At 37.3% G+C, this 18,142-nt stretch overlaps 1 protein-coding gene across 3 annotated transcripts in view; it reads left to right on the forward strand.

Moving 5' to 3' along the window:
- The window catches only part of DIS3 (DIS3 exosome endoribonuclease and 3''-5'' exoribonuclease), a 29,352-nt gene extending 12,806 nt beyond the window's left edge, over positions 1 to 16,546 (forward strand). For all 3 annotated transcript variants that reach the window (XM_040487381.1, XM_040487379.1, XM_040487380.1), the window contains exons 7-21: positions 325 to 438; positions 565 to 702; positions 2,026 to 2,172; positions 2,536 to 2,652; positions 2,899 to 3,000; positions 4,156 to 4,220; positions 4,307 to 4,391; positions 5,775 to 5,902; positions 9,775 to 9,861; positions 12,086 to 12,242; positions 13,849 to 14,063; positions 14,176 to 14,344; positions 14,480 to 14,638; positions 15,308 to 15,430; positions 16,304 to 16,546. In XM_040487381.1, the coding sequence (XP_040343315.1) occupies positions 325 to 438; positions 565 to 702; positions 2,026 to 2,172; positions 2,536 to 2,652; positions 2,899 to 3,000; positions 4,156 to 4,220; positions 4,307 to 4,391; positions 5,775 to 5,902; positions 9,775 to 9,861; positions 12,086 to 12,242; positions 13,849 to 14,063; positions 14,176 to 14,344; positions 14,480 to 14,638; positions 15,308 to 15,430; positions 16,304 to 16,387 (1,890 nt within the window). In that variant the 3' untranslated portion in view covers positions 16,388 to 16,546. The remainder of the gene's footprint in view (positions 1 to 324; positions 439 to 564; positions 703 to 2,025; positions 2,173 to 2,535; positions 2,653 to 2,898; positions 3,001 to 4,155; positions 4,221 to 4,306; positions 4,392 to 5,774; positions 5,903 to 9,774; positions 9,862 to 12,085; positions 12,243 to 13,848; positions 14,064 to 14,175; positions 14,345 to 14,479; positions 14,639 to 15,307; positions 15,431 to 16,303) is intronic.
- Positions 16,547 to 18,142: the final 1,596 nt, after the last annotated feature.

An 18,142-nucleotide genomic window follows, 5' to 3' on the forward strand; every position in this document is an offset into this window, starting at 1 on the left:
TGTGTGTGTGTGTGTGTGTGTGTGTGTGTGTGTGTGTGTGTGTGTGTCTATAAACTGAAGAGTTGAGTTCTAACGTATTCAGTTATATTTATATTTTTTCTTTGTTTTTTGATTGTTTTTATAGTGCTTTATTATTATGGAACTATTTCCATGGTTTGGTTTGGCATGTTCTCAGAATTTTGAGGCATCAAGATTCTGTAGCTCTATGTCATAATTTACTGCCTGAAAGTATTAATATTCATATTCATATTCTGATTTTGAAGAGAAATTGTCTCATTATACTTGGAGGAAAATAACTTGAATATTTTTATTTTTAAATCTCAGCTTAAGACTGCTGTAAATGAAAAAATGTTAAAGCCTACAGGTAGAGTTGTAGGAATAATAAAAAGAAATTGGAGACCATATTGTGGCATGCTTTCCAAGTCTGATATTAAAGAGGTGAGTAAAGAGTATGTTAATGTAATTAAAAGTAATACCCATTAAAAGAACTTAGAAGCCTCCCCATGCCCTTATCCTCAAATTTGTATGTCTGTATGTAAAATCTACTGTCCTGATTTTCTTTAGTCAAGAAGACATCTGTTTACCCCTGCTGATAAGAGAATCCCTAGAATTCGAATAGAAACCAGACAGGCTTCTACATTAGAAGGAAGGAGAATTATTGTTGCTATTGATGGTTGGCCCAGAAATTCCAGATATCCAAACGTAAGCTTGAATGATTCATTTTATCTTAGAATATTAAATTAAGAATTGGATATAAAATTGCTTCTTTTAGTTAAAGTAGAATCTGCCTGGGGCGCCTGGGTGGCGCAGTCGGTTAAGCGTCCGACTTCAGCCAGGTCACGATCTCGCGGTCCGTGAGTTCAAGCCCCGCGTCGGGCTCTGGGCTGATGGCTCAGAGCCTGGAGCCTGTTTCCGATTCTGTGTCTCTCTCTCTCTCTGCCCCTCCCCCGTTCATACTCTGTCTCTCTCTGTCCCAAAAATAAAAATAAAAACGTTGAAAAAAAAATTAAAAAAAAAAATAAAGTAGAATCTGCTTTTGTAATAAAATTCATACTGGAATGTAGGAATATGCCACAAAGTTACCTAATAAGTGGTATATCCTGTTTGAAAATTAATGTCATGAAATTGTAATGTAAATCATTTGATTTTTTTTACTCAAATTTCCTAACAAATAGCTTTTGATAATGGTGTTTGAAACCTTAGTAGGTTCTAATAAATTTTGAAGCTACTGTATTCGAAGTACATTTTAAACTTTAAAGATCATTGGAAACAAACAGACACTTTGCTGTATAAAAATTGGGCCCTCGGGAAGTCTCCATCCTAAATCATTTGAGATTTATAGACTCATTTTTAAAAAGCATTGGGGGGTGGGGGGCGCGCCTGGGTGCCTCAGTCGGTTAGTGACCGATTTCGGTTCAGGTCATGATCTTGCAGTCTGTGGGTTCAAGCCCCGCCTCAGGCTCTGTGCTGGCAGCTCAGAGCCTGGAGCCTGCTTCATTCTCTCTCTCTCTCTCTCTCTCTCTCTCTCCCTCTCCCTCTCTCCCTCTCTCCCTCTCTCCCTCTCTCCCTCTCTCCCTCTCTCTTTCTCTCTCTCTCTGCCCCTCCCCCGTTCATGCTCTCTCTCAAAAATAAATAAACATTAAAAAAAAATTTTTAAAGCATTGGGGGACACCTGGGTGGCTCAGTTGTTTAAGCATCCGACTTCAGCTTCGGCTCAGGTCATGATCTCATGGTTTGTGAGTTTGAGCTCTGCATTGGGCTCTCTGCTGTCAGCACAGAGCCCACTTCAGATCCTCTGTTCCCCCCCACCCCCCCCCCCCCCGCTTCTCTGTCCCTTCCCCATCGTACACACATTCTCTCTTTCTCTCAAAAATGAACATTAAAAAAAATGAAAAAGCGTTGGGAACATTTAGAAATTCTAAGGTGATATATAAATGTTCCAAGAATTTAATGTAATAATAAAACATAAATGACCAAACAAAAAGCTGTTAAATTCACCTTTTTAATAAGACTTTTTGGCCTTAGGGACACTTTGTAAAAAACTTAGGTGAAGTTGGAGATAAAGAGACTGAAACAGAAGTTCTGTTGCTTGAGCATGACGTTCCCCATCAGCCTTTTTCCCAGGCTGTTCTTAGCTTTCTACCAAAGATGCCCTGGAGCATTACTGAAAAGGTAAGTTGAAAAGAATGTAATGACTTTATAAATTACTCTGTCTGGGCTAATTTGATTTCTGTATGTGTTTTTAAATGCATAGAAACCATAGTCCCTTACTCGCTTGCATTTAGTTAGATATAGAACTCTTAGGTATTAAAAAAATCATTTGTTTTATTCAAAGATAATGTTTTTCTGGGAAACCAACACTAGCTTATGTCAAATTGTTCAAAGGTGAAGAAACCATATGTTACAGATCATAATGTGTGGTTATTTTTAACAAAGTTTCTTTTAACATGTGTAGAGATTGTTGATTTTGTAAGAGCTGTTTGATTTGTACTATCAAAATAGTTTTTTATTTCTTAATAATGTGGCATCTTCTAGGACATGAAAAACCGAGAAGACCTAAGACATCTGTGTGTTTGTAGTGTGGACCCACCGGGATGTACTGATATAGATGATGCTCTGCATTGTAGAGAACTTGAAAATGGAAATTTGGAGGTATTCTTCTAGTGATGCTCTTATCCAAATACATAGTTCTGTTTTTGAGTTCATTTTCTTTTGACCCATTGTAGAATTTGTGAATTATTCATGCCTAGTCAGTTATACTAACGGGCATGTGTCAAAGTTGAAATGGTAAACGTGACTGTGCTTTGTCAGTTTTGCTCTATTTCTTTTCATTTGAATTCCATTAGTACATTTATCCAATTAAACCTGTAGACATCCTTTTATTTTTATCTTTTTAAGGTTGGTGTTCATATTGCAGATGTTAGCCATTTTATTAGGCCAGGAAATGCTTTGGATCAAGAGTCAGCCAGAAGGGGAACAACAGTGTATCTTTGTGAAAAGGTAAATGAGTTAAATTTAAAATGGAATTTTGACACATGCTTGTAACTTTTTCATCATCTGCCTTATTTTTTTTATTTACATTTTTATGTTTATTTTTGAGAGAGAGTGAGTGGGGGAGAGTCAGAGAGAGAGAGTGAGACAGAGGATCTGAAGCAGGCTCTGTGCTGACAGCAGAGAGCCCGATGTGGAGCTCGAGCTCACAAACTACAAGATCATGACCTGAGCCAAAGTCAGATGCTAAACCGACTCAGGCACCCAAGTGCCCCTGTTTTATTTTTAATAGTAAATCATCTGAGGTGTTTCCTGAGAAGGGTGTATCCAGCCTCAGTATTTAGTGAAATATGATGAATAACTATTATGTGAGTTGTGCCATTGTTAGTCTGTAAAAACTACAGGCACTTCTGAATTCTTAACAGTCTGGAATAATACGTGAATTAGCTAAAAGGCATACATAGAAAAAGGTGACTTTAAATCAGTGAAGATACAGCAATGTGTTTTGTTATTGAGTGGCCCAAATAACAAGTAGATTTAGTTAATATAAGTTGTTATGTAACATAGAACTTGTTAGCTGTGGGTAACTAAGGTATTTTCTTTTGCTTTTAAAGTTAAGTCATGAGTCTATTTTGTCATAATTTTCCAGTTCTTCTTTTTAAAGTAATCTTCCATAACCTACAGAGAAAAATTGTGAAAATAGAAAAGAAAGTTAAGCTTAGTCTATTACAAATTCATTGTCAAGGTTCTTCCATGTGACTTTTTTTTCATAAAAATTTTGTGGCACCATGAAACACCATGTGGTTTGAGTTGGGCATTGGAGGAGAAAGGTCCAGTCCTAGAGCTGTTAAGGCTTGTGTCTGTTACCTAGTACAAACTTGCTGTACAGAGCAGAGATTGCAAGCTCGGAGGACAGCTCGGTGGCTGTGGAGAGGACTTCTACTTACATCCACTGACATGAAGTCCAATTTCCTTTTATTGCTTCCCATTTATAACAGTTGTGTGGAAATACTTTTTCTAGAGTTAGACTTATTTCATATTTTCTCGGTTTTATGCACAAAGACTTTTCCCCCTTGTTAAATTAATGCTATTTGAGAATAAAACCTCAAATACATGTATGGCTATAGCTAAGTAGTCTGCCACTCTTTTTATTTTCTGTTCCAGAGGATTGACATGGTTCCAGAGTTGCTTAGCTCTAACTTGTGTTCCTTAAGATGTAACGTTGACAGGTATTTATGCATGCTTTTTCATAAGAACATAATACTTACTACTTTGACTGATTCCCATTAACCAACACTGTCTACTTTCCCTGTAGGTTGGCATTTTCATGTATTTGGGAAATGAATCACAATGCTGAAATCTTAAAAGTGAGGTTTACCAAAAGTGCCATTAATTCAAAGGTTAGTTTCATGGTTAGTTTAACGTTTAAAATCTTGGGTACTTTTCACAGTATTCTAGATGGTTTTGGAAAAGTCGGGTTTTAACAAATTAAATTTTTCCCCCAGTGCTGCAGCAAAATCTAATCTTTTCCAGTTTTCTGCTTAATTCTTGCTGCAGTTATTTTGTATTCAGAAACTTGCAAAGCCTGGATACTTGAGAAGACTAAATAGATGACTTTTTGCCTCAACTCAGGAACACTACCATTTGAAATGGTTCCAACTTATAACCCGTCAGTATTTTCAAAGTTGGCATGTACACCGTCTTCTTTTACTCACATTTTTTCATAGAAATGATGTTAGGAATTATGGTTGGATTTCAGCAGAACTAGCCTAAGAGCTCAGGTCAGACAAAAGGGAGCCAGGCTAACTTTCTCATCCTTCCCTTTATTGGCAATCTACCCAGATTCCCTTCTCTTCTCCCTTTGCCCTGAATCTTCGCCTGAGGTTTGGCATCAACTAGTTGCCTTCAGCAGTTCTGGATGAACTAGTGGTTGGAAAAGAAAGCAATGTTGGGCTGACAGCCACGTGCGAACGATTGAAGCCTTCCTCAGTTTGTATTTTTTAAAAGGATGAGTTTATTTTTCTCCCAGACTTGGTCAGTGTAACAAAATCATATGAAAAATAAAATTTAGTGAATATACAACAAAACATTTTTAGAAGGGGAACTCCTAATTCCTAGTAGGTAAGTTGCCTCTCCCCAGAATCTGACCTGGCTGGTATCATCCAGCTCTCTGATGCTATTCCTGATTTTTACTTGCAAAGGTGTTTTTATTTTTATTTTTAGTTTCAAATAAGCTAAAAAATGGTAGTTTTCGATGAGATGTGAAATAGGAACAGAAGCACTATTTGTGTGCAGATTATAATTAGAACTTACTTGAAATCTTTTTTCCTACGATTGGTCTTATTTTTAGATACTTACTATGGGGTATTTCATAGATTTTCTGTAAAACATGTCTACATTATTATAGTTTCTTAATTATTTGCCATTGAGTAAGGAAGCAGTGATCATCTGGAAAGGATTTCACTTTACAGTCATTGTCCGAGAATAATATAACTTCCTTTTTTATTTTATTTAAGCATTACCTAAGTATTTATACGTTAACTGAACTATGAAAGTAATTAAAGTTTAAGCAATTTATTTATCAATAAGTACTACTGTTTTGATTTAACATGAGTTTGCTTATGTTGTGTGTTGCATCAGATACAAAATAATGAGCCAGAGGTTATAGGTGTGGAGTATAAATAGTATAGCTAGGAATCTAGCTATAAGTATATAGTGGAAGTATGAAAATATAGTAAACTGGTTTTTATAAGAGTTATAGTAACATCTGATTTCTTTTTTAGGCTTCTCTTACGTATGCTGAAGCTCAGATGAGGATTGATTCCACAGCCATGAATGATGATATTACCACTAGTCTCCGTGGACTGAATAAACTCGCTAAAATTTTGAAAAAAAGAAGAATTGAAAAAGGGTACATTTCAAAAATATTAAGAAGTATCTTAATTTAGGGGCACCTGCGTGGTTCACTCGGTTGAATATCCAACTTCGGCTCAGGTCGTGATCTCACGGTTTATGGGTTCAAGCCCCACATTGGGCTTGATGCTGTCAGTGCAGAGCCTGTTTAGGATCCTCTGTTCTCCTCTCTCTCTGCCCCTCCCCGATCGTACTCTCTCTCAGTCAAAAAAAAAAAAAAAAAGTATCTTTATTTATTCTGGTAATAAGATTACTTGTGAACTTTTTAAAGTGTTTTGCCACAGATAATGATGATTTATTTAATGAGCTGAATAGAAACTCTTAAGTAGAGACATTTCTTTTTCTTTTGGCTACCTTTTAGGTTTGCAACTTGCTTGATTCTGAACTGATGTTTGTTTAGTAGTTCTGTCTTTGTACTTTATTGTGCTAAAAACTGATATATGTGAGGGGCGCCTGGGTGGCTCAGTCGGTTAAGCTTCTGACTTTGGCTCAGGTCATGATCTCACAATTTGTGGGTTTGAGCCCCGCGTCAGGCTCTGTGCTGACAACTCAGAGGCTGGAGCTTGCTTCAGATTCTGTGTCTCACGCTCTCTGCCCCTCCCCCCTGTTCATGCTCTGTCTCTCTCTCTCAAAAATAAACATTTAAAAAAAAGAAAGACCTGATATATTTGAGCTAAAGATCTGGAAGAGATTCTAGAGAGGCAAGAGCTCCTTAAGACTGTTCTGCAGATTGTTTCTAATTTTAGTTAGAAATGAGTTTCCATATTGAACATTGGTTTTCAGATGCTTAAATAAATGTGGATGAACTTATTGCACTTTAGAGTTTGAAGTGATTTTAGAGATTATTTAATCCAATACCTTCATTTTTTAAATGATTAAAAGTTACATAGAAGCAGTCTTCCCAAAGATTTGATAGCTAGTGGCAGGTATGTGTCTCTTAGCTGTTATATCATTGGATTTGCCTAACTGCAACAGTGTGAGATAAGTAGTATCCAAGTACCCAAATGTGTTGAGATAAAGTAGGTAAAAGAAATTTGATTTCTAAAAGACATCCTTGGGGCGCCTGGGTGGCTTAGTTAAGCATCTGACTTCAGCTCAGGTCATGATCTTGCAGTACGTGAGTTCGAGCTCTGCATCGGGCTCTGTGCAGACAGCTCCGAGCCTGGAACCCGCTTCAGATTCTGTGTCTCCCTCTCTCTGCCCCTCGCCTGCTCACACTGTGTGTCTCTCTCTCTTTCACAAATAAACATTAAAAAAAATAACAAAAGATATCATCAACCATCAGAGTGAAGCAAGTACAGCTGGCTTCCAGATGTTGGTCTATGGGTAACCATGCCCAATGCCCATCAGGGTAGGGTTACAAGCGGCTACTAAAAGTGCTTTTGTTGGGGAGCACAAACTGTTCTGTGCTGTGTCATGAGATGTGCCTATTTAAATTAAAATCCATTACAACTAATGGAAATTAAGAATTTAGTTTCTGAGTCACAACAGCCACATTTCACTAGTCACTTATGGCTAGTGTCTACCATAATGGAGAATGTGAATAGAGAACATTTAAATCCCTACCTAAAGTTCCATTGGACAGTGTTGTTCTCTAGGTAGTTGCACCGAGCCATCCCTGTCTCTTCACACAGGTGAGTTTTCTGGGAATATTTCATATAATCCTAAATAGAAAACTTAAAACTGTGTGAGGATAATTTAGATGCAGTGAAACCCAAAGAAACTAAAAAGGACACCACACATTTTCCAGCAAGTGTTTGTTCATTGAAGGTTTTTAGTATGCCAGACATCAGAAGAGAGTGTGTAAAGATAACTTCTAGAAAGTTTTAGGGGCATTTGGGTGGCTCAGTCAGTTAAGCGTCTGACTTAAGCTCAGGTCATGATCTCACAGTTCGTGGGTTTGAGCTCCACATTGGGCTCTGTGCTGACAGAGTTTGGAGCCTGCTTCAGATACTGTCTCCCTCTCTCTGCCCCTCCCCTGCTCATGCCCTGTCTCTCTCTGTCTCAAAAATGAATAAATGTTTAAAATTTTTAAAAAGTTTGTTTTAAAAGCAAAATGAATAAAATGCAAATTGAAACTATATTCATTTTGGTGGTTTTAAAGTAAGGGAGAGAAATTTGCACTTGTAACATAGCTTCTCTTAATTAGGACAGAAAGATAATTTTTAATGTCAAAAACAGTCTACTTGGGGCGCCTGGGTGGCTCAGTTGGCTAAGTGTCCAACTTCGGCTCAGGTCACGATCTCACAGCCCGTGAATTCGAGCCCCGCGTCAGGCTCTGGGCTGATGGCTCAGAGCCTGGAGCCTGCTTCCGATTCTGTGTCTCCCTCTCTCTCTCTGCCCCTCCCCCGTTCATGCTCTGTCTCTCTGTGTCTCAAAAATAAATAAACGTTAAAAAAAAAAAAAAGTCTACTTAATTTTGTAACTAGACAGTCATTTCCTGGTAAAAACAGATCATTGAATCTTCTCAGTCTTCGAAAGAATTGCTTTTTAGGCCAGATGTATTAAACACAGACTAAACGTAGTGTAGAATCTTGTTGTAAAGACTGCGTAGCAAGAAAGGAAAATTGGTCAAGATTCTCTCTCTAGTATTCCTTTGGTTGTTCCTCTAATAAAGCTGAAGAATTGAGGGAAAAGGTGAAGAATTAGCTTGCACCATCTCATCTTTTTTCCTTTACGTTTCCCCCTTCTCCATGATTGTTTAGGGTTATCCAGCTTCATTAAAATTCTTTAAAAAAATTTTTTTTAACGTTTATTCATTTTTGAGAGACAGAGCATGAGCGGGGAAGGGACAGAGAGAGAGGGAGACACAGAATCTGAAGCAGGCTCCAGGCTCCGAGCTGTCAGCACAGAGCCCAACATGGGGCTCAAACTCACGAACTGCAATGACCTGTGCCAAAGTCGGATGCTCAACCGAGCTACCCAGGCGCCCCTTCATTAAAATTCTTTAAGTTGGTTTGGAGCTGATGAAAATAGCATCAAGGTATGAAGAAACATAAGATTTTCCTTGTTGGAATTTACTTTTCACAGGGGAACTTGCTAACTCATTAAGTGAACCATGCACAGAAAGCACTTAACATAGGATGTTGTCTGACATGTAGCATTCCAGATCAGTAGCTGTCAGTGTGTGTAGCATATCAGGGTAGTAGTTTATCAGTTCCCTCTATGTTGGCTGAGTGAACGTGGAGGTACTTTTGAACTGTGGGTCTTCTGATAGTACTCATCTACACGTGGCAGCTTCTCTTTTGCCTCTCTCTGTCATCCCTTTCCCCAATACATTATTTTCAGTAGTAAATAAAACCCTACCTGTTATCTTCTTCATTTATAAAAGTGATTATAGACTCCTGTAGCTCAATAAAAGCCCATAGTTTGGGTACAGAACATATTTAGATTCTCAGAAGCACAAGGACTCTTATTGTGTTGCTATTGTCCTTTTTTTTTTTTTTTAAGTTTTTAAAAATGTTTCTTTATGTATTTTGAGAGAATGAGAGAAAATGTACATGAGCAGGAGAGGGGTAGAGAGAGAGAATCCCAAGCATGTTTTGTGTTGTCGGCACAGAGCCTGACGTGTGGCTCGATCCCACAACCATGAGATCATGACCTGAGCTGAAATCAAGAGTCAAACACTTAACTGACTGATCCACCCAGGCGCCTCACTATTGTTCTCTTTTTAAATATATTTTAGATCTGTAAGATACAAAGCTTTCTATAAAAATAGAACATAAAACTTAGCAGGTTGACCTTAAAGCCTTCAGAAGGAAAACTGTTAATGCTTTTGTTATAATCATTTTCTATTTTAAAAGCATCACTTCTGGAATTATGTCTGTTATTGGCTCACTTGACTAATTTACCTCCTTGATTTTTATTTAGGGCTTTGACACTTTCTTCTCCAGAAGTTCGATTCCACATGGACAGTGAAACTCATGATCCTATAGATCTGCAGACCAAGGAACTTAGGTATGTAACTTTTAATCGGCATTAGATAAGATTTTTATCTTATCTTAAATGTAATATCTAGTATATATAATAATAAACAAAACATATTTATACCCAAAATATCTATTTCTAGTAGGGCTGTGATTTCTGTAGTTTTTTGACTTACGATATATAGAGAAAAGTAAGTATCATTTTGCTTTTTAGTCTATCTTATGTAAAATTGAGAAGTATTATTATTTTTTTTTTTCAACGTTTATTTATTTTTGGGACAGAGAGAGACAGAGCATGAACGGGGGAGGGGCAGAGAGAGAGGGAGACACAGAATCGGAAACAGGCTCCAGGCTCTGAGCCATCAGCCCAGAGCCTGACGCGGGGCTCGAACTCACGGACCGCGAGATCGTGGCCTGGCTGAAGTCGGACGCTTAACCAACTGCGCCACCCAGGCGCCCCGAGAAGTATTATTATAATAGAAAAATTTTCAACTTGAATCGGTCTTGATTCAACTTGATAATAGAACTTGACTAGCAATAGTTGTGGTAAGTAAAAGATTGCCCTAGTAATTTAATATTTAATGTAGAAGAGAATAGTAGTCAAGATCACATGCTTTGAAGCCAGACTACCTAGGTTTGGATCTCACTTTCTCCAATGGCTCCAGGCAAGTTACTTAACATTTCTATACCTCTGTTTGTTATTAAAATGGAATTGAATGGTACCTATCTCACAGGGTGTTAAGAATACTCATGTTATTGTTATTACTGTTGTATTGATTTAGGAAGAAAGGCTATTTTTGGTTAAATCAGAGTTAGGCCTCTTTTCCATGCCTCTTACCAGGTAATTCTGACATTAAATGTATACTTACACTTTTTTCTATTAGATAAACAAGGATTAAAAATGAGCATGCACTCAGGTTTCTTAGGACCAGAAATTTGAGCACATGCTCATTTTGTGCTTTATAAAATTATAAAATTAGAGCTACAATTAAAAAATACTTTTGGGTGAACTATTGGTCAAATATAAGTAATGTTAATATGAATAGTAAGCCTATTACTAAGAGGGTTTTTCTGAGGAAAATGTTGAATCTAACTTTGCCAAAGTAGAACATCATCCATTTCTTTTTACCAAGCAGAAAAAACAATTTCTAACAGATTGTAGTTTTAAAGGTATGATTAGAAGCCTTCCTAATATTTAAAAAGTAAAAGGAATCTAGTCAAGAAGTTCTAGGATGTTGTTAAAAATGGAAACATGAATGAAAGATTAACATAATGCATGTTAGTGACTTGGGAGAAAGAAAACACGGTGTAAACAGAACACAGATAATTTACTAACCTAAGTTGTAGATAGACATGGACTAACGATATAGAGTGAGAGGACTAGGAAATTGGTTAAGAGTTTTGAAGTCAGATTATGTGGGCTTGGGTCTTGTTACTACTAACTCCGACTTTGAGCAAGAGAATAATGCTACACATCCTTAGTTTTGTCATCTGCAAAACAGGACTAATTGTGTGTGTGTATGTGTGTGTGTGTGTGTGTATGGATATAGATAGATATCTTACAACATAGTGCAATGTCTGGCCTGTAATAAATACCCAGAATGGCTAATGTAAATATAATTTCTTCATTTTTGTGATTTATTGGTGAAAATTTTAATTTTTTAAGCCCAAATTGATCTGATCTAAATAGCTTTTAATTCTTCTTAGTAAACTTTTTAAATGCATTTATAGTTAAAAATCTCTTCAGACTTAATAAAAGAAGGTGAAATGTTCAGTACAGTTTAGATTTTATATATTACTAGAGTTAGTAAGCTTTATTCATTTATTTTAAAGTTTATTTATTTTTGAGAGAGAGAGAATGAGAGCAGTGAAGGGACTGAGAGGGAGAGAGAGAACCCTAAGTAGACTCCACACAAGCCCGATGCAGGGCTCCATCTCCAAACCCATGATGATATGACCTGAGCCAAAATCAAGGGTCAGATGCTTCACCAACTGAGCCACTCAGGTTCCCTGTAAAGCTTTTATTTTTTAAATGCAGTTTTAAAGTCTCTTACATGAGATTTACTGATATAGTAGATGCATAGTAAGAGATTGTTAACACCACAGCTGAAAAATGAGAGTCAGAAGTTATTAAAAACAAGCATGTGCACACACTATGAATGTTTACATAGGAAGTATGTCTATTGTCTCCCTGATAGAGAAGATAACCTGGGAATAAATGTGATATCCTTATTTAATGATTTTTCCGTTGGCAGAGAAACAAATTCCATGGTGGAAGAATTTATGTTACTTGCCAATATCTCTGTTGCAAAAAAAATTCACGAAGAATTTTCAGAACATGCCCTGCTTCGAAAACATCCTGCTCCTCCTCCATCAAATTATGAAATTCTTGTTAAGGCAGCTAAATCCAAGGTAAAGGTCACATAGTTTGCAAAATCATCTGTATTTGTGTTGTGATCTGTTGTACTATATTATCTGTATTTGCATCTACAGGAAAGTTGCGTTGTTTTTTGATACAAAAATATGACAGGAGTATCTTTGATTTAAAAAAAAAATTTTACCTAACTTGGATGTAGTCGTCTCTTCCCATACTGAAATCATTTGCTTAATAAAATTCTTTAACGTCCTTAAAGAGCACCCTATGCTACAGCCATAAGTTCCAGACTAAGTTATTTGCAATATTCTGAACATATGAAGCTCTTCCATATTTCTTTGCCTTTATACATGTTCTTTATGCCTGTGTTATTTCATGCCTCCTCTGAACTGCCTAACTTTAGAGACTTAGAAATAATTTTTTCCGGGGCGCCTGGGTGGCGCAGTCGGTTAAGCGTCCGACTTCAGCCAGGTCACGATCTCGCGGTCCGTGAGTTCGAGCCCCGCATCGGGCTCTGGGCGGATGGCTCAGAGCCTGGAGCCTGTTTCCGATTCTGTGTCTCCCTCTCTCTCTCTGCCCCTCCCCCGTTCATGCTCTGTCTCTCTCTGTCCCAAAAATAAAAATAAACGTTGAAAAAAAAAAATAAAAAAAAAAAAAAGAAATAATTTTTTCCCTCTTCAACTCAGTTAAGCCCTCTTTATATCATGTCTCTAAGAAGTAAGTCCATTTACTGCATACATTAGGGAAATGGAAATATCTAGAAAGGGTATTGTATCCTCCACCACATAGCTTTGGTTAGTGGACTTTCATTTAGGCATAATTACCCTTACCCTTGAGGGGACTACGGCTTACATTGGTTTTCTTTGGATCACTTATTCAAGTCCAACCTTTCCTGCCCAAACTAGAGCTGGAAGTAGTATTGGGCCTCAGGGTATTATTCTAACGGAATGGTGTTGGTTTCTGATTTTTCAAATCTTTCTGGTGGGCCTACTACTCCTATCATCTCCATAAGAATAGAATCAGCTTCTCTGCTGTAAGGCTTGCACTGTAAATTGGGGAATTTTCTCTTACTGTCTTACTTCTTCCTAAGATCTGGGTAGAGGAAGGAGGATTTATGTATTTTTGCCTCCTCTCCCACAGTAGAACAAAGCAGTTACTTTGATGTATCAGCAGATTGGGCTTTAGTGACCAATAAAGTTTTAGTTTGCTTCTGGCCTTTACTTCTACTTTGAATGGAAGGAAAATAAATAACCTGCAGGGGAAATCCAGACATGCTGACAAGGATCCAGATCTGCTTTGATTTTTTTTTTTTTCTCCTATTGCAACAAAGAATAGGCAGGCACCAATTGGACTTGGAGAAACGGAGCTACTGCTACCACCGTCCATTTCCCCTTTGAAACTTCTGCAGGAGGTTGATACTTAGTACCTTTAAATGCATTCAGAAAATTTTCAGCTTTGATGTTACACAAAATAATCATTACTTTTTATAAATTATTTGTAGTTCTCTTAGGTTAAGGAAAAAAGGTATAAATACCATCTGGTCAAGACCACCATATTTATTCAATATAATTTGTGTTTTGAAGACATGATGGTACTGATTTTAAAATGTTTAATATGATGCTCTTTCCCCTTCATTGCTCTTAGAATTTGGAAATTAAAACCGATACAGCCAAGTCCTTGGCTGACTCCTTGGACCGGGCTGATTCTCCTACCTTCCCGTATCTGAACACTCTCTTAAGGATATTAGCCACTCGCTGTATGATGCAGGCTGTGTACTTCTGCTCTGGAATGGATAATGATTTTCATCACTATGGCTTAGCATCCCCTATCTATACACATTTTACTTCACCCATCAGAAGGTACTTTTTTCTTATAAAATTATAGGAGATAGAGAATAGTTGATTTTCAATTGTGAAAAGATGTTTTCATGCTAACATAGTGTGATTTTTTCTTTCTCCTTCATGTGTCTAGATATGCAGATATCATCGTTCATCGGTTGTTGGCTGTGGCTATTGGGGCTGACTGTACTTACCCAGAGTTGACAGACAAACACAAGCTTGCAGATTTATGTAAAAATCTTAATTTCAGGCACAAAATGGCTCAGTATGCCCAACGTGCGTCAGTAGCTTTTCATACTCAGGTATTTGCCCTCTGTCAGTAATATTGGAGAGATGAGGTTTTGTTCACCTTTAATTTAATTTCAGAATGCTTTTTGTTAATTTCCAAAAAAAATACTTTAAGATAATCCTTAATAATGTTATATGTTATTTTACAGTTGTTCTTCAAAAGTAAAGGAATAGTAAGTGAAGAGGCCTATATTCTATTTGTAAGGAAGAATGCTATTGTGGTGTTAATTCCAAAGTATGGTTTAGAAGGTACAGTCTTTTTTGAAGAAAAGGACAAACCAAAGCCAAGGCTTATTTATGATGATGAGGTATAGTATTTCTAATGTTCTTTTGTTTTTTTTCTGGAGGGGGCACTTTTTTTAATGGTACCTAGAAAGGATAAAATTATGTTTTGTATGCTACAGTTACTTGTGCCAACTAAGTTTGTTCTGTTCATAATTTCCCACCTCAGTATATCTTCTCACATACAAGTGTTGTCCTTGATTTTACGTTGTGTAGTTTCCCCCTCCAAAGAAAACTTGAATTATGCTTTGCACTAGGCAGACACATGCATTAATGGAATAAATGATTGCTTATAGCCTGGAGGAATTTTTTAAACCTCTTTCCAGCATCTCTTATCTGACACATTCCGTACTTCCCTAACCTTAATAGAACTACAAAACAGCAGACCTTGCCCACGGTACCTTTTCTTCTAGTAGACCAACAATTTGCTGATGAATGGGGTGAGAATCCTGAGATGAATGAATGTATACAGTGGGACCATTTTACTGAAAATGGGTAGTATGCACATAAATAGGCCACGTATACGTGAAGCTACTAGATTGGTGGTTTTTGTTATATTGAACACCTAGATGCTTATTAAATATGGAAGTAATTATTTAATGTAAACTTTTAAATCAATGTGAAAGATAAAGAACTAGAACAAACCTCAAGTGTATGAAAGCAGTTTAAAAAGCAGTAAAATGTGTTTTGTTTAGATTCCTTCACTTAAAATAGAGGATACAGTGTTCCATATTTTTGATAAAGTTAAAGTGAAAATCATGTTAGACTCATCTAATCTTCAGCATCAGAAAATCCGAATGTCCCTGGTAGAACCACAGGTAAGACCAAACTTAAACTGTCCGTGTTGTGATGGGATATAGCACATATTGTGTGAAAGACAGGAGTGTGGTCATAAGTTATTTCTGTTCAGGAATAGAGAATTGCGGAGCCTGGGTGGCTCAGTTGGTTGAGCCTCCAACTCTTGATATCAACTCAGGTCGTGAACTCATGGAGGTGGCATCGAGCCCTGCATAGGGCTCTGCACTGAGCATAGAGCCAGCTTGGGACTCTCTCTCCCTCTCTTTCTGCTTCTCTCGCTCTCTCAAAAATAAATAAACGGTAGAAAAATAAATAAAAATAAAGAGGATCTTGTAAATAGTGTAGAGGCCAGATATTTGCATAGCAAATCTGTTTTGTGACTGATTTTCCTAAGCTGTGGGATCCCAGATATTGGGGATTCTTTGGAAAAGGTCCTCAGTATCAGATGCTGAGACATCTCTGAGATATCCTGCCTGGTCCCTTCTCACTTTAATTGGTTTTGAAATCTGAACTTTTGAAGATTAAGTATGTTTCCCCCTAAGATACTGGTTCTTAACCTTGTTCTGTCCCACACACCTAAGGCCTCTGATGCTGTTACAGGAGCCTAGCTAGGGTAAATTGGAAGTGTTCAAGTTCAACCACACTTTACAAATGACAGTGACAGTGTCACTGACAGCTTGCCATCCAGAGACTGTCTACCTTTTACATTTTAAGCCACCATTTGTGTGTGAAATATGTATACTTTGTATGGAAAACCTTTACTTTCTTCTCCCTCTCTACCCCTATATCCTTTTAAATTTGAAATTGTCAGTGGGGAAGGGGAAGATGAGAATGAGATTTATTCTTATTTAATGCTTTTACTGACCTTTTTTTCCCTGTTTGCATTACTTTAGATCCCAGGAATAAGCATTCCGGTTGATACTCCAAACATGGACATTAATGAACCAGAGAGAAAGAAGAAGAAACGTGAGAAATAGCTACAGTCAACAAAAAAACTTCAAACACTGGTTTCCTTAAAACAAAAAAAACAAAAAAAGAAACCTTGAGTGAACACTTTTAAACCTAAGAAGTGTGTGATACAGTTTGTTACTCTTAAGTACATTTTAATGGTTTTAAAAATTTGCATTTTTATTGAACTGTTTGTTGACTGTGTCTGTCCCATCATACTACTTCATTTCTGAATTGAACAGAACTATTTATGCATAAAAATTCAATTGAATATCCATCACGTAAATAGTGACAGGATAGCAACTTCAAGGATCTGTAAATATCATTTAAATAGAGCATTCGTCTGCTTGCTAAAGAACAGATTAATTTTAATAAGTAATTTGATTATTTAATATTGATAGAAAAAAACTATCATTTTCCTATGGAGGAGGATAGAACATTTGAGAAGTCAGGAACAATCTGTTCTTTCTAAATCTTGAAAGCTGTCCGTGTTTGGTGTGGCAGTTATTAGATTGCAAGACAATGAAGTCAAGATTTGTCAAGGAATTTAGTCCTTTGCCATCTTTAATTTACCTCATTTATTTTAAGTGTTCCCTTACTGTTGAAAGCTTCCGGTATTTTTATTAGTGGTCCTTAAACAGCTGTGAGTTTTTGGGAATTGGATGTTGTAGGAAGGCAAGAAGTAGGATATTTGGATCTGACTGGAAAAAGTTTTTTTTTTAATACCAAGAAGTGTAATCACCATCCTTGACCTTAGAGCTCACAGTTTCCCCTCCACCCCTCCAAGTAAGGCATTGGGACTCAGAGAAGAGAGAGGGCACATTAAACATGTACATTATGTTTCTTATAAAAAGTAGGTCATTAATGGCTTTTAAACTGCATACATATCAGGTTCTGTAGGAAAGGGGGGATCGTGTTAAGGACATATTAAAGGGAACAATTGAAGTAAGTATTAGTTTGGTATGCCTTGTTAACCACAAAGATTAGTAATGATTATTTTTTAAGAATTATTTTGAGATATGGGGCACCTGCCTCAAATATGAGATATTTGAGATATGGGGCTCAGTCGGTTAACAGTCCGACTTCGGCTCAGGTCATGATCTCGCAGTTCGTGAGTTCAAGCCCAACGTCAGGCTCTGTGCTGACAGCTCAGAGCCTGGAGCCTGCTTCAGATTGTCTCTTTCTCTCTCAAAAATAAAGATAAAAAAAAAAAAGAATATTTTGAGATAGAGTTACCTTAAAAAAAAGATTTTACTTAGCTTATCCAATTTCTAAAGTACTTACAATGTACCATGCTCATCACCACGTCAGATAAACTATCTCTGCCTTGAAGTAGCTTGTGGTGCAATGCCAGAGAAAGGACTGGCAAATATATCAGCAGGCATACTCAGTGGGAATAATTACAATGTGTACAATTTAGGCACTCTAGTTTCCTGTTACTGAGGAAAACATCCCAACATTGAGGCAGAAATTGTTCCAGTTTAAAGAAAATAACTTGGAGTGGTCTTGGGTCCAAGTAGTAAGTTAACACGCAAGAGCAGGTGCCAATAAGCCATTTTCTGTAAAGGCCCAGCCATGTTCGACGATGCTGGATAGTCTGTGTTACAACACGGTACTCAACTCTTCCATTGCAGTGCGAAAGCAGCTACAGACAGTAGGGAGACAAGCCTGGCTGTGTTCAAACAAAACCTTGCATTTAAATATCACAAACTTCAGGGGCGCCTGGGTGGTGCAGTCGGTTAAGCGTCCGACTTCAGCCAGGTCACGATCTCGCGGTCCATGAG

Source organism: Herpailurus yagouaroundi, unplaced genomic scaffold (genome assembly GCF_014898765.1).
Source record: "Herpailurus yagouaroundi ecotype Mexico unplaced genomic scaffold, PumYag 164, whole genome shotgun sequence".
NCBI classification, from domain to species: Eukaryota; Metazoa; Chordata; class Mammalia; order Carnivora; family Felidae; genus Herpailurus; species Herpailurus yagouaroundi.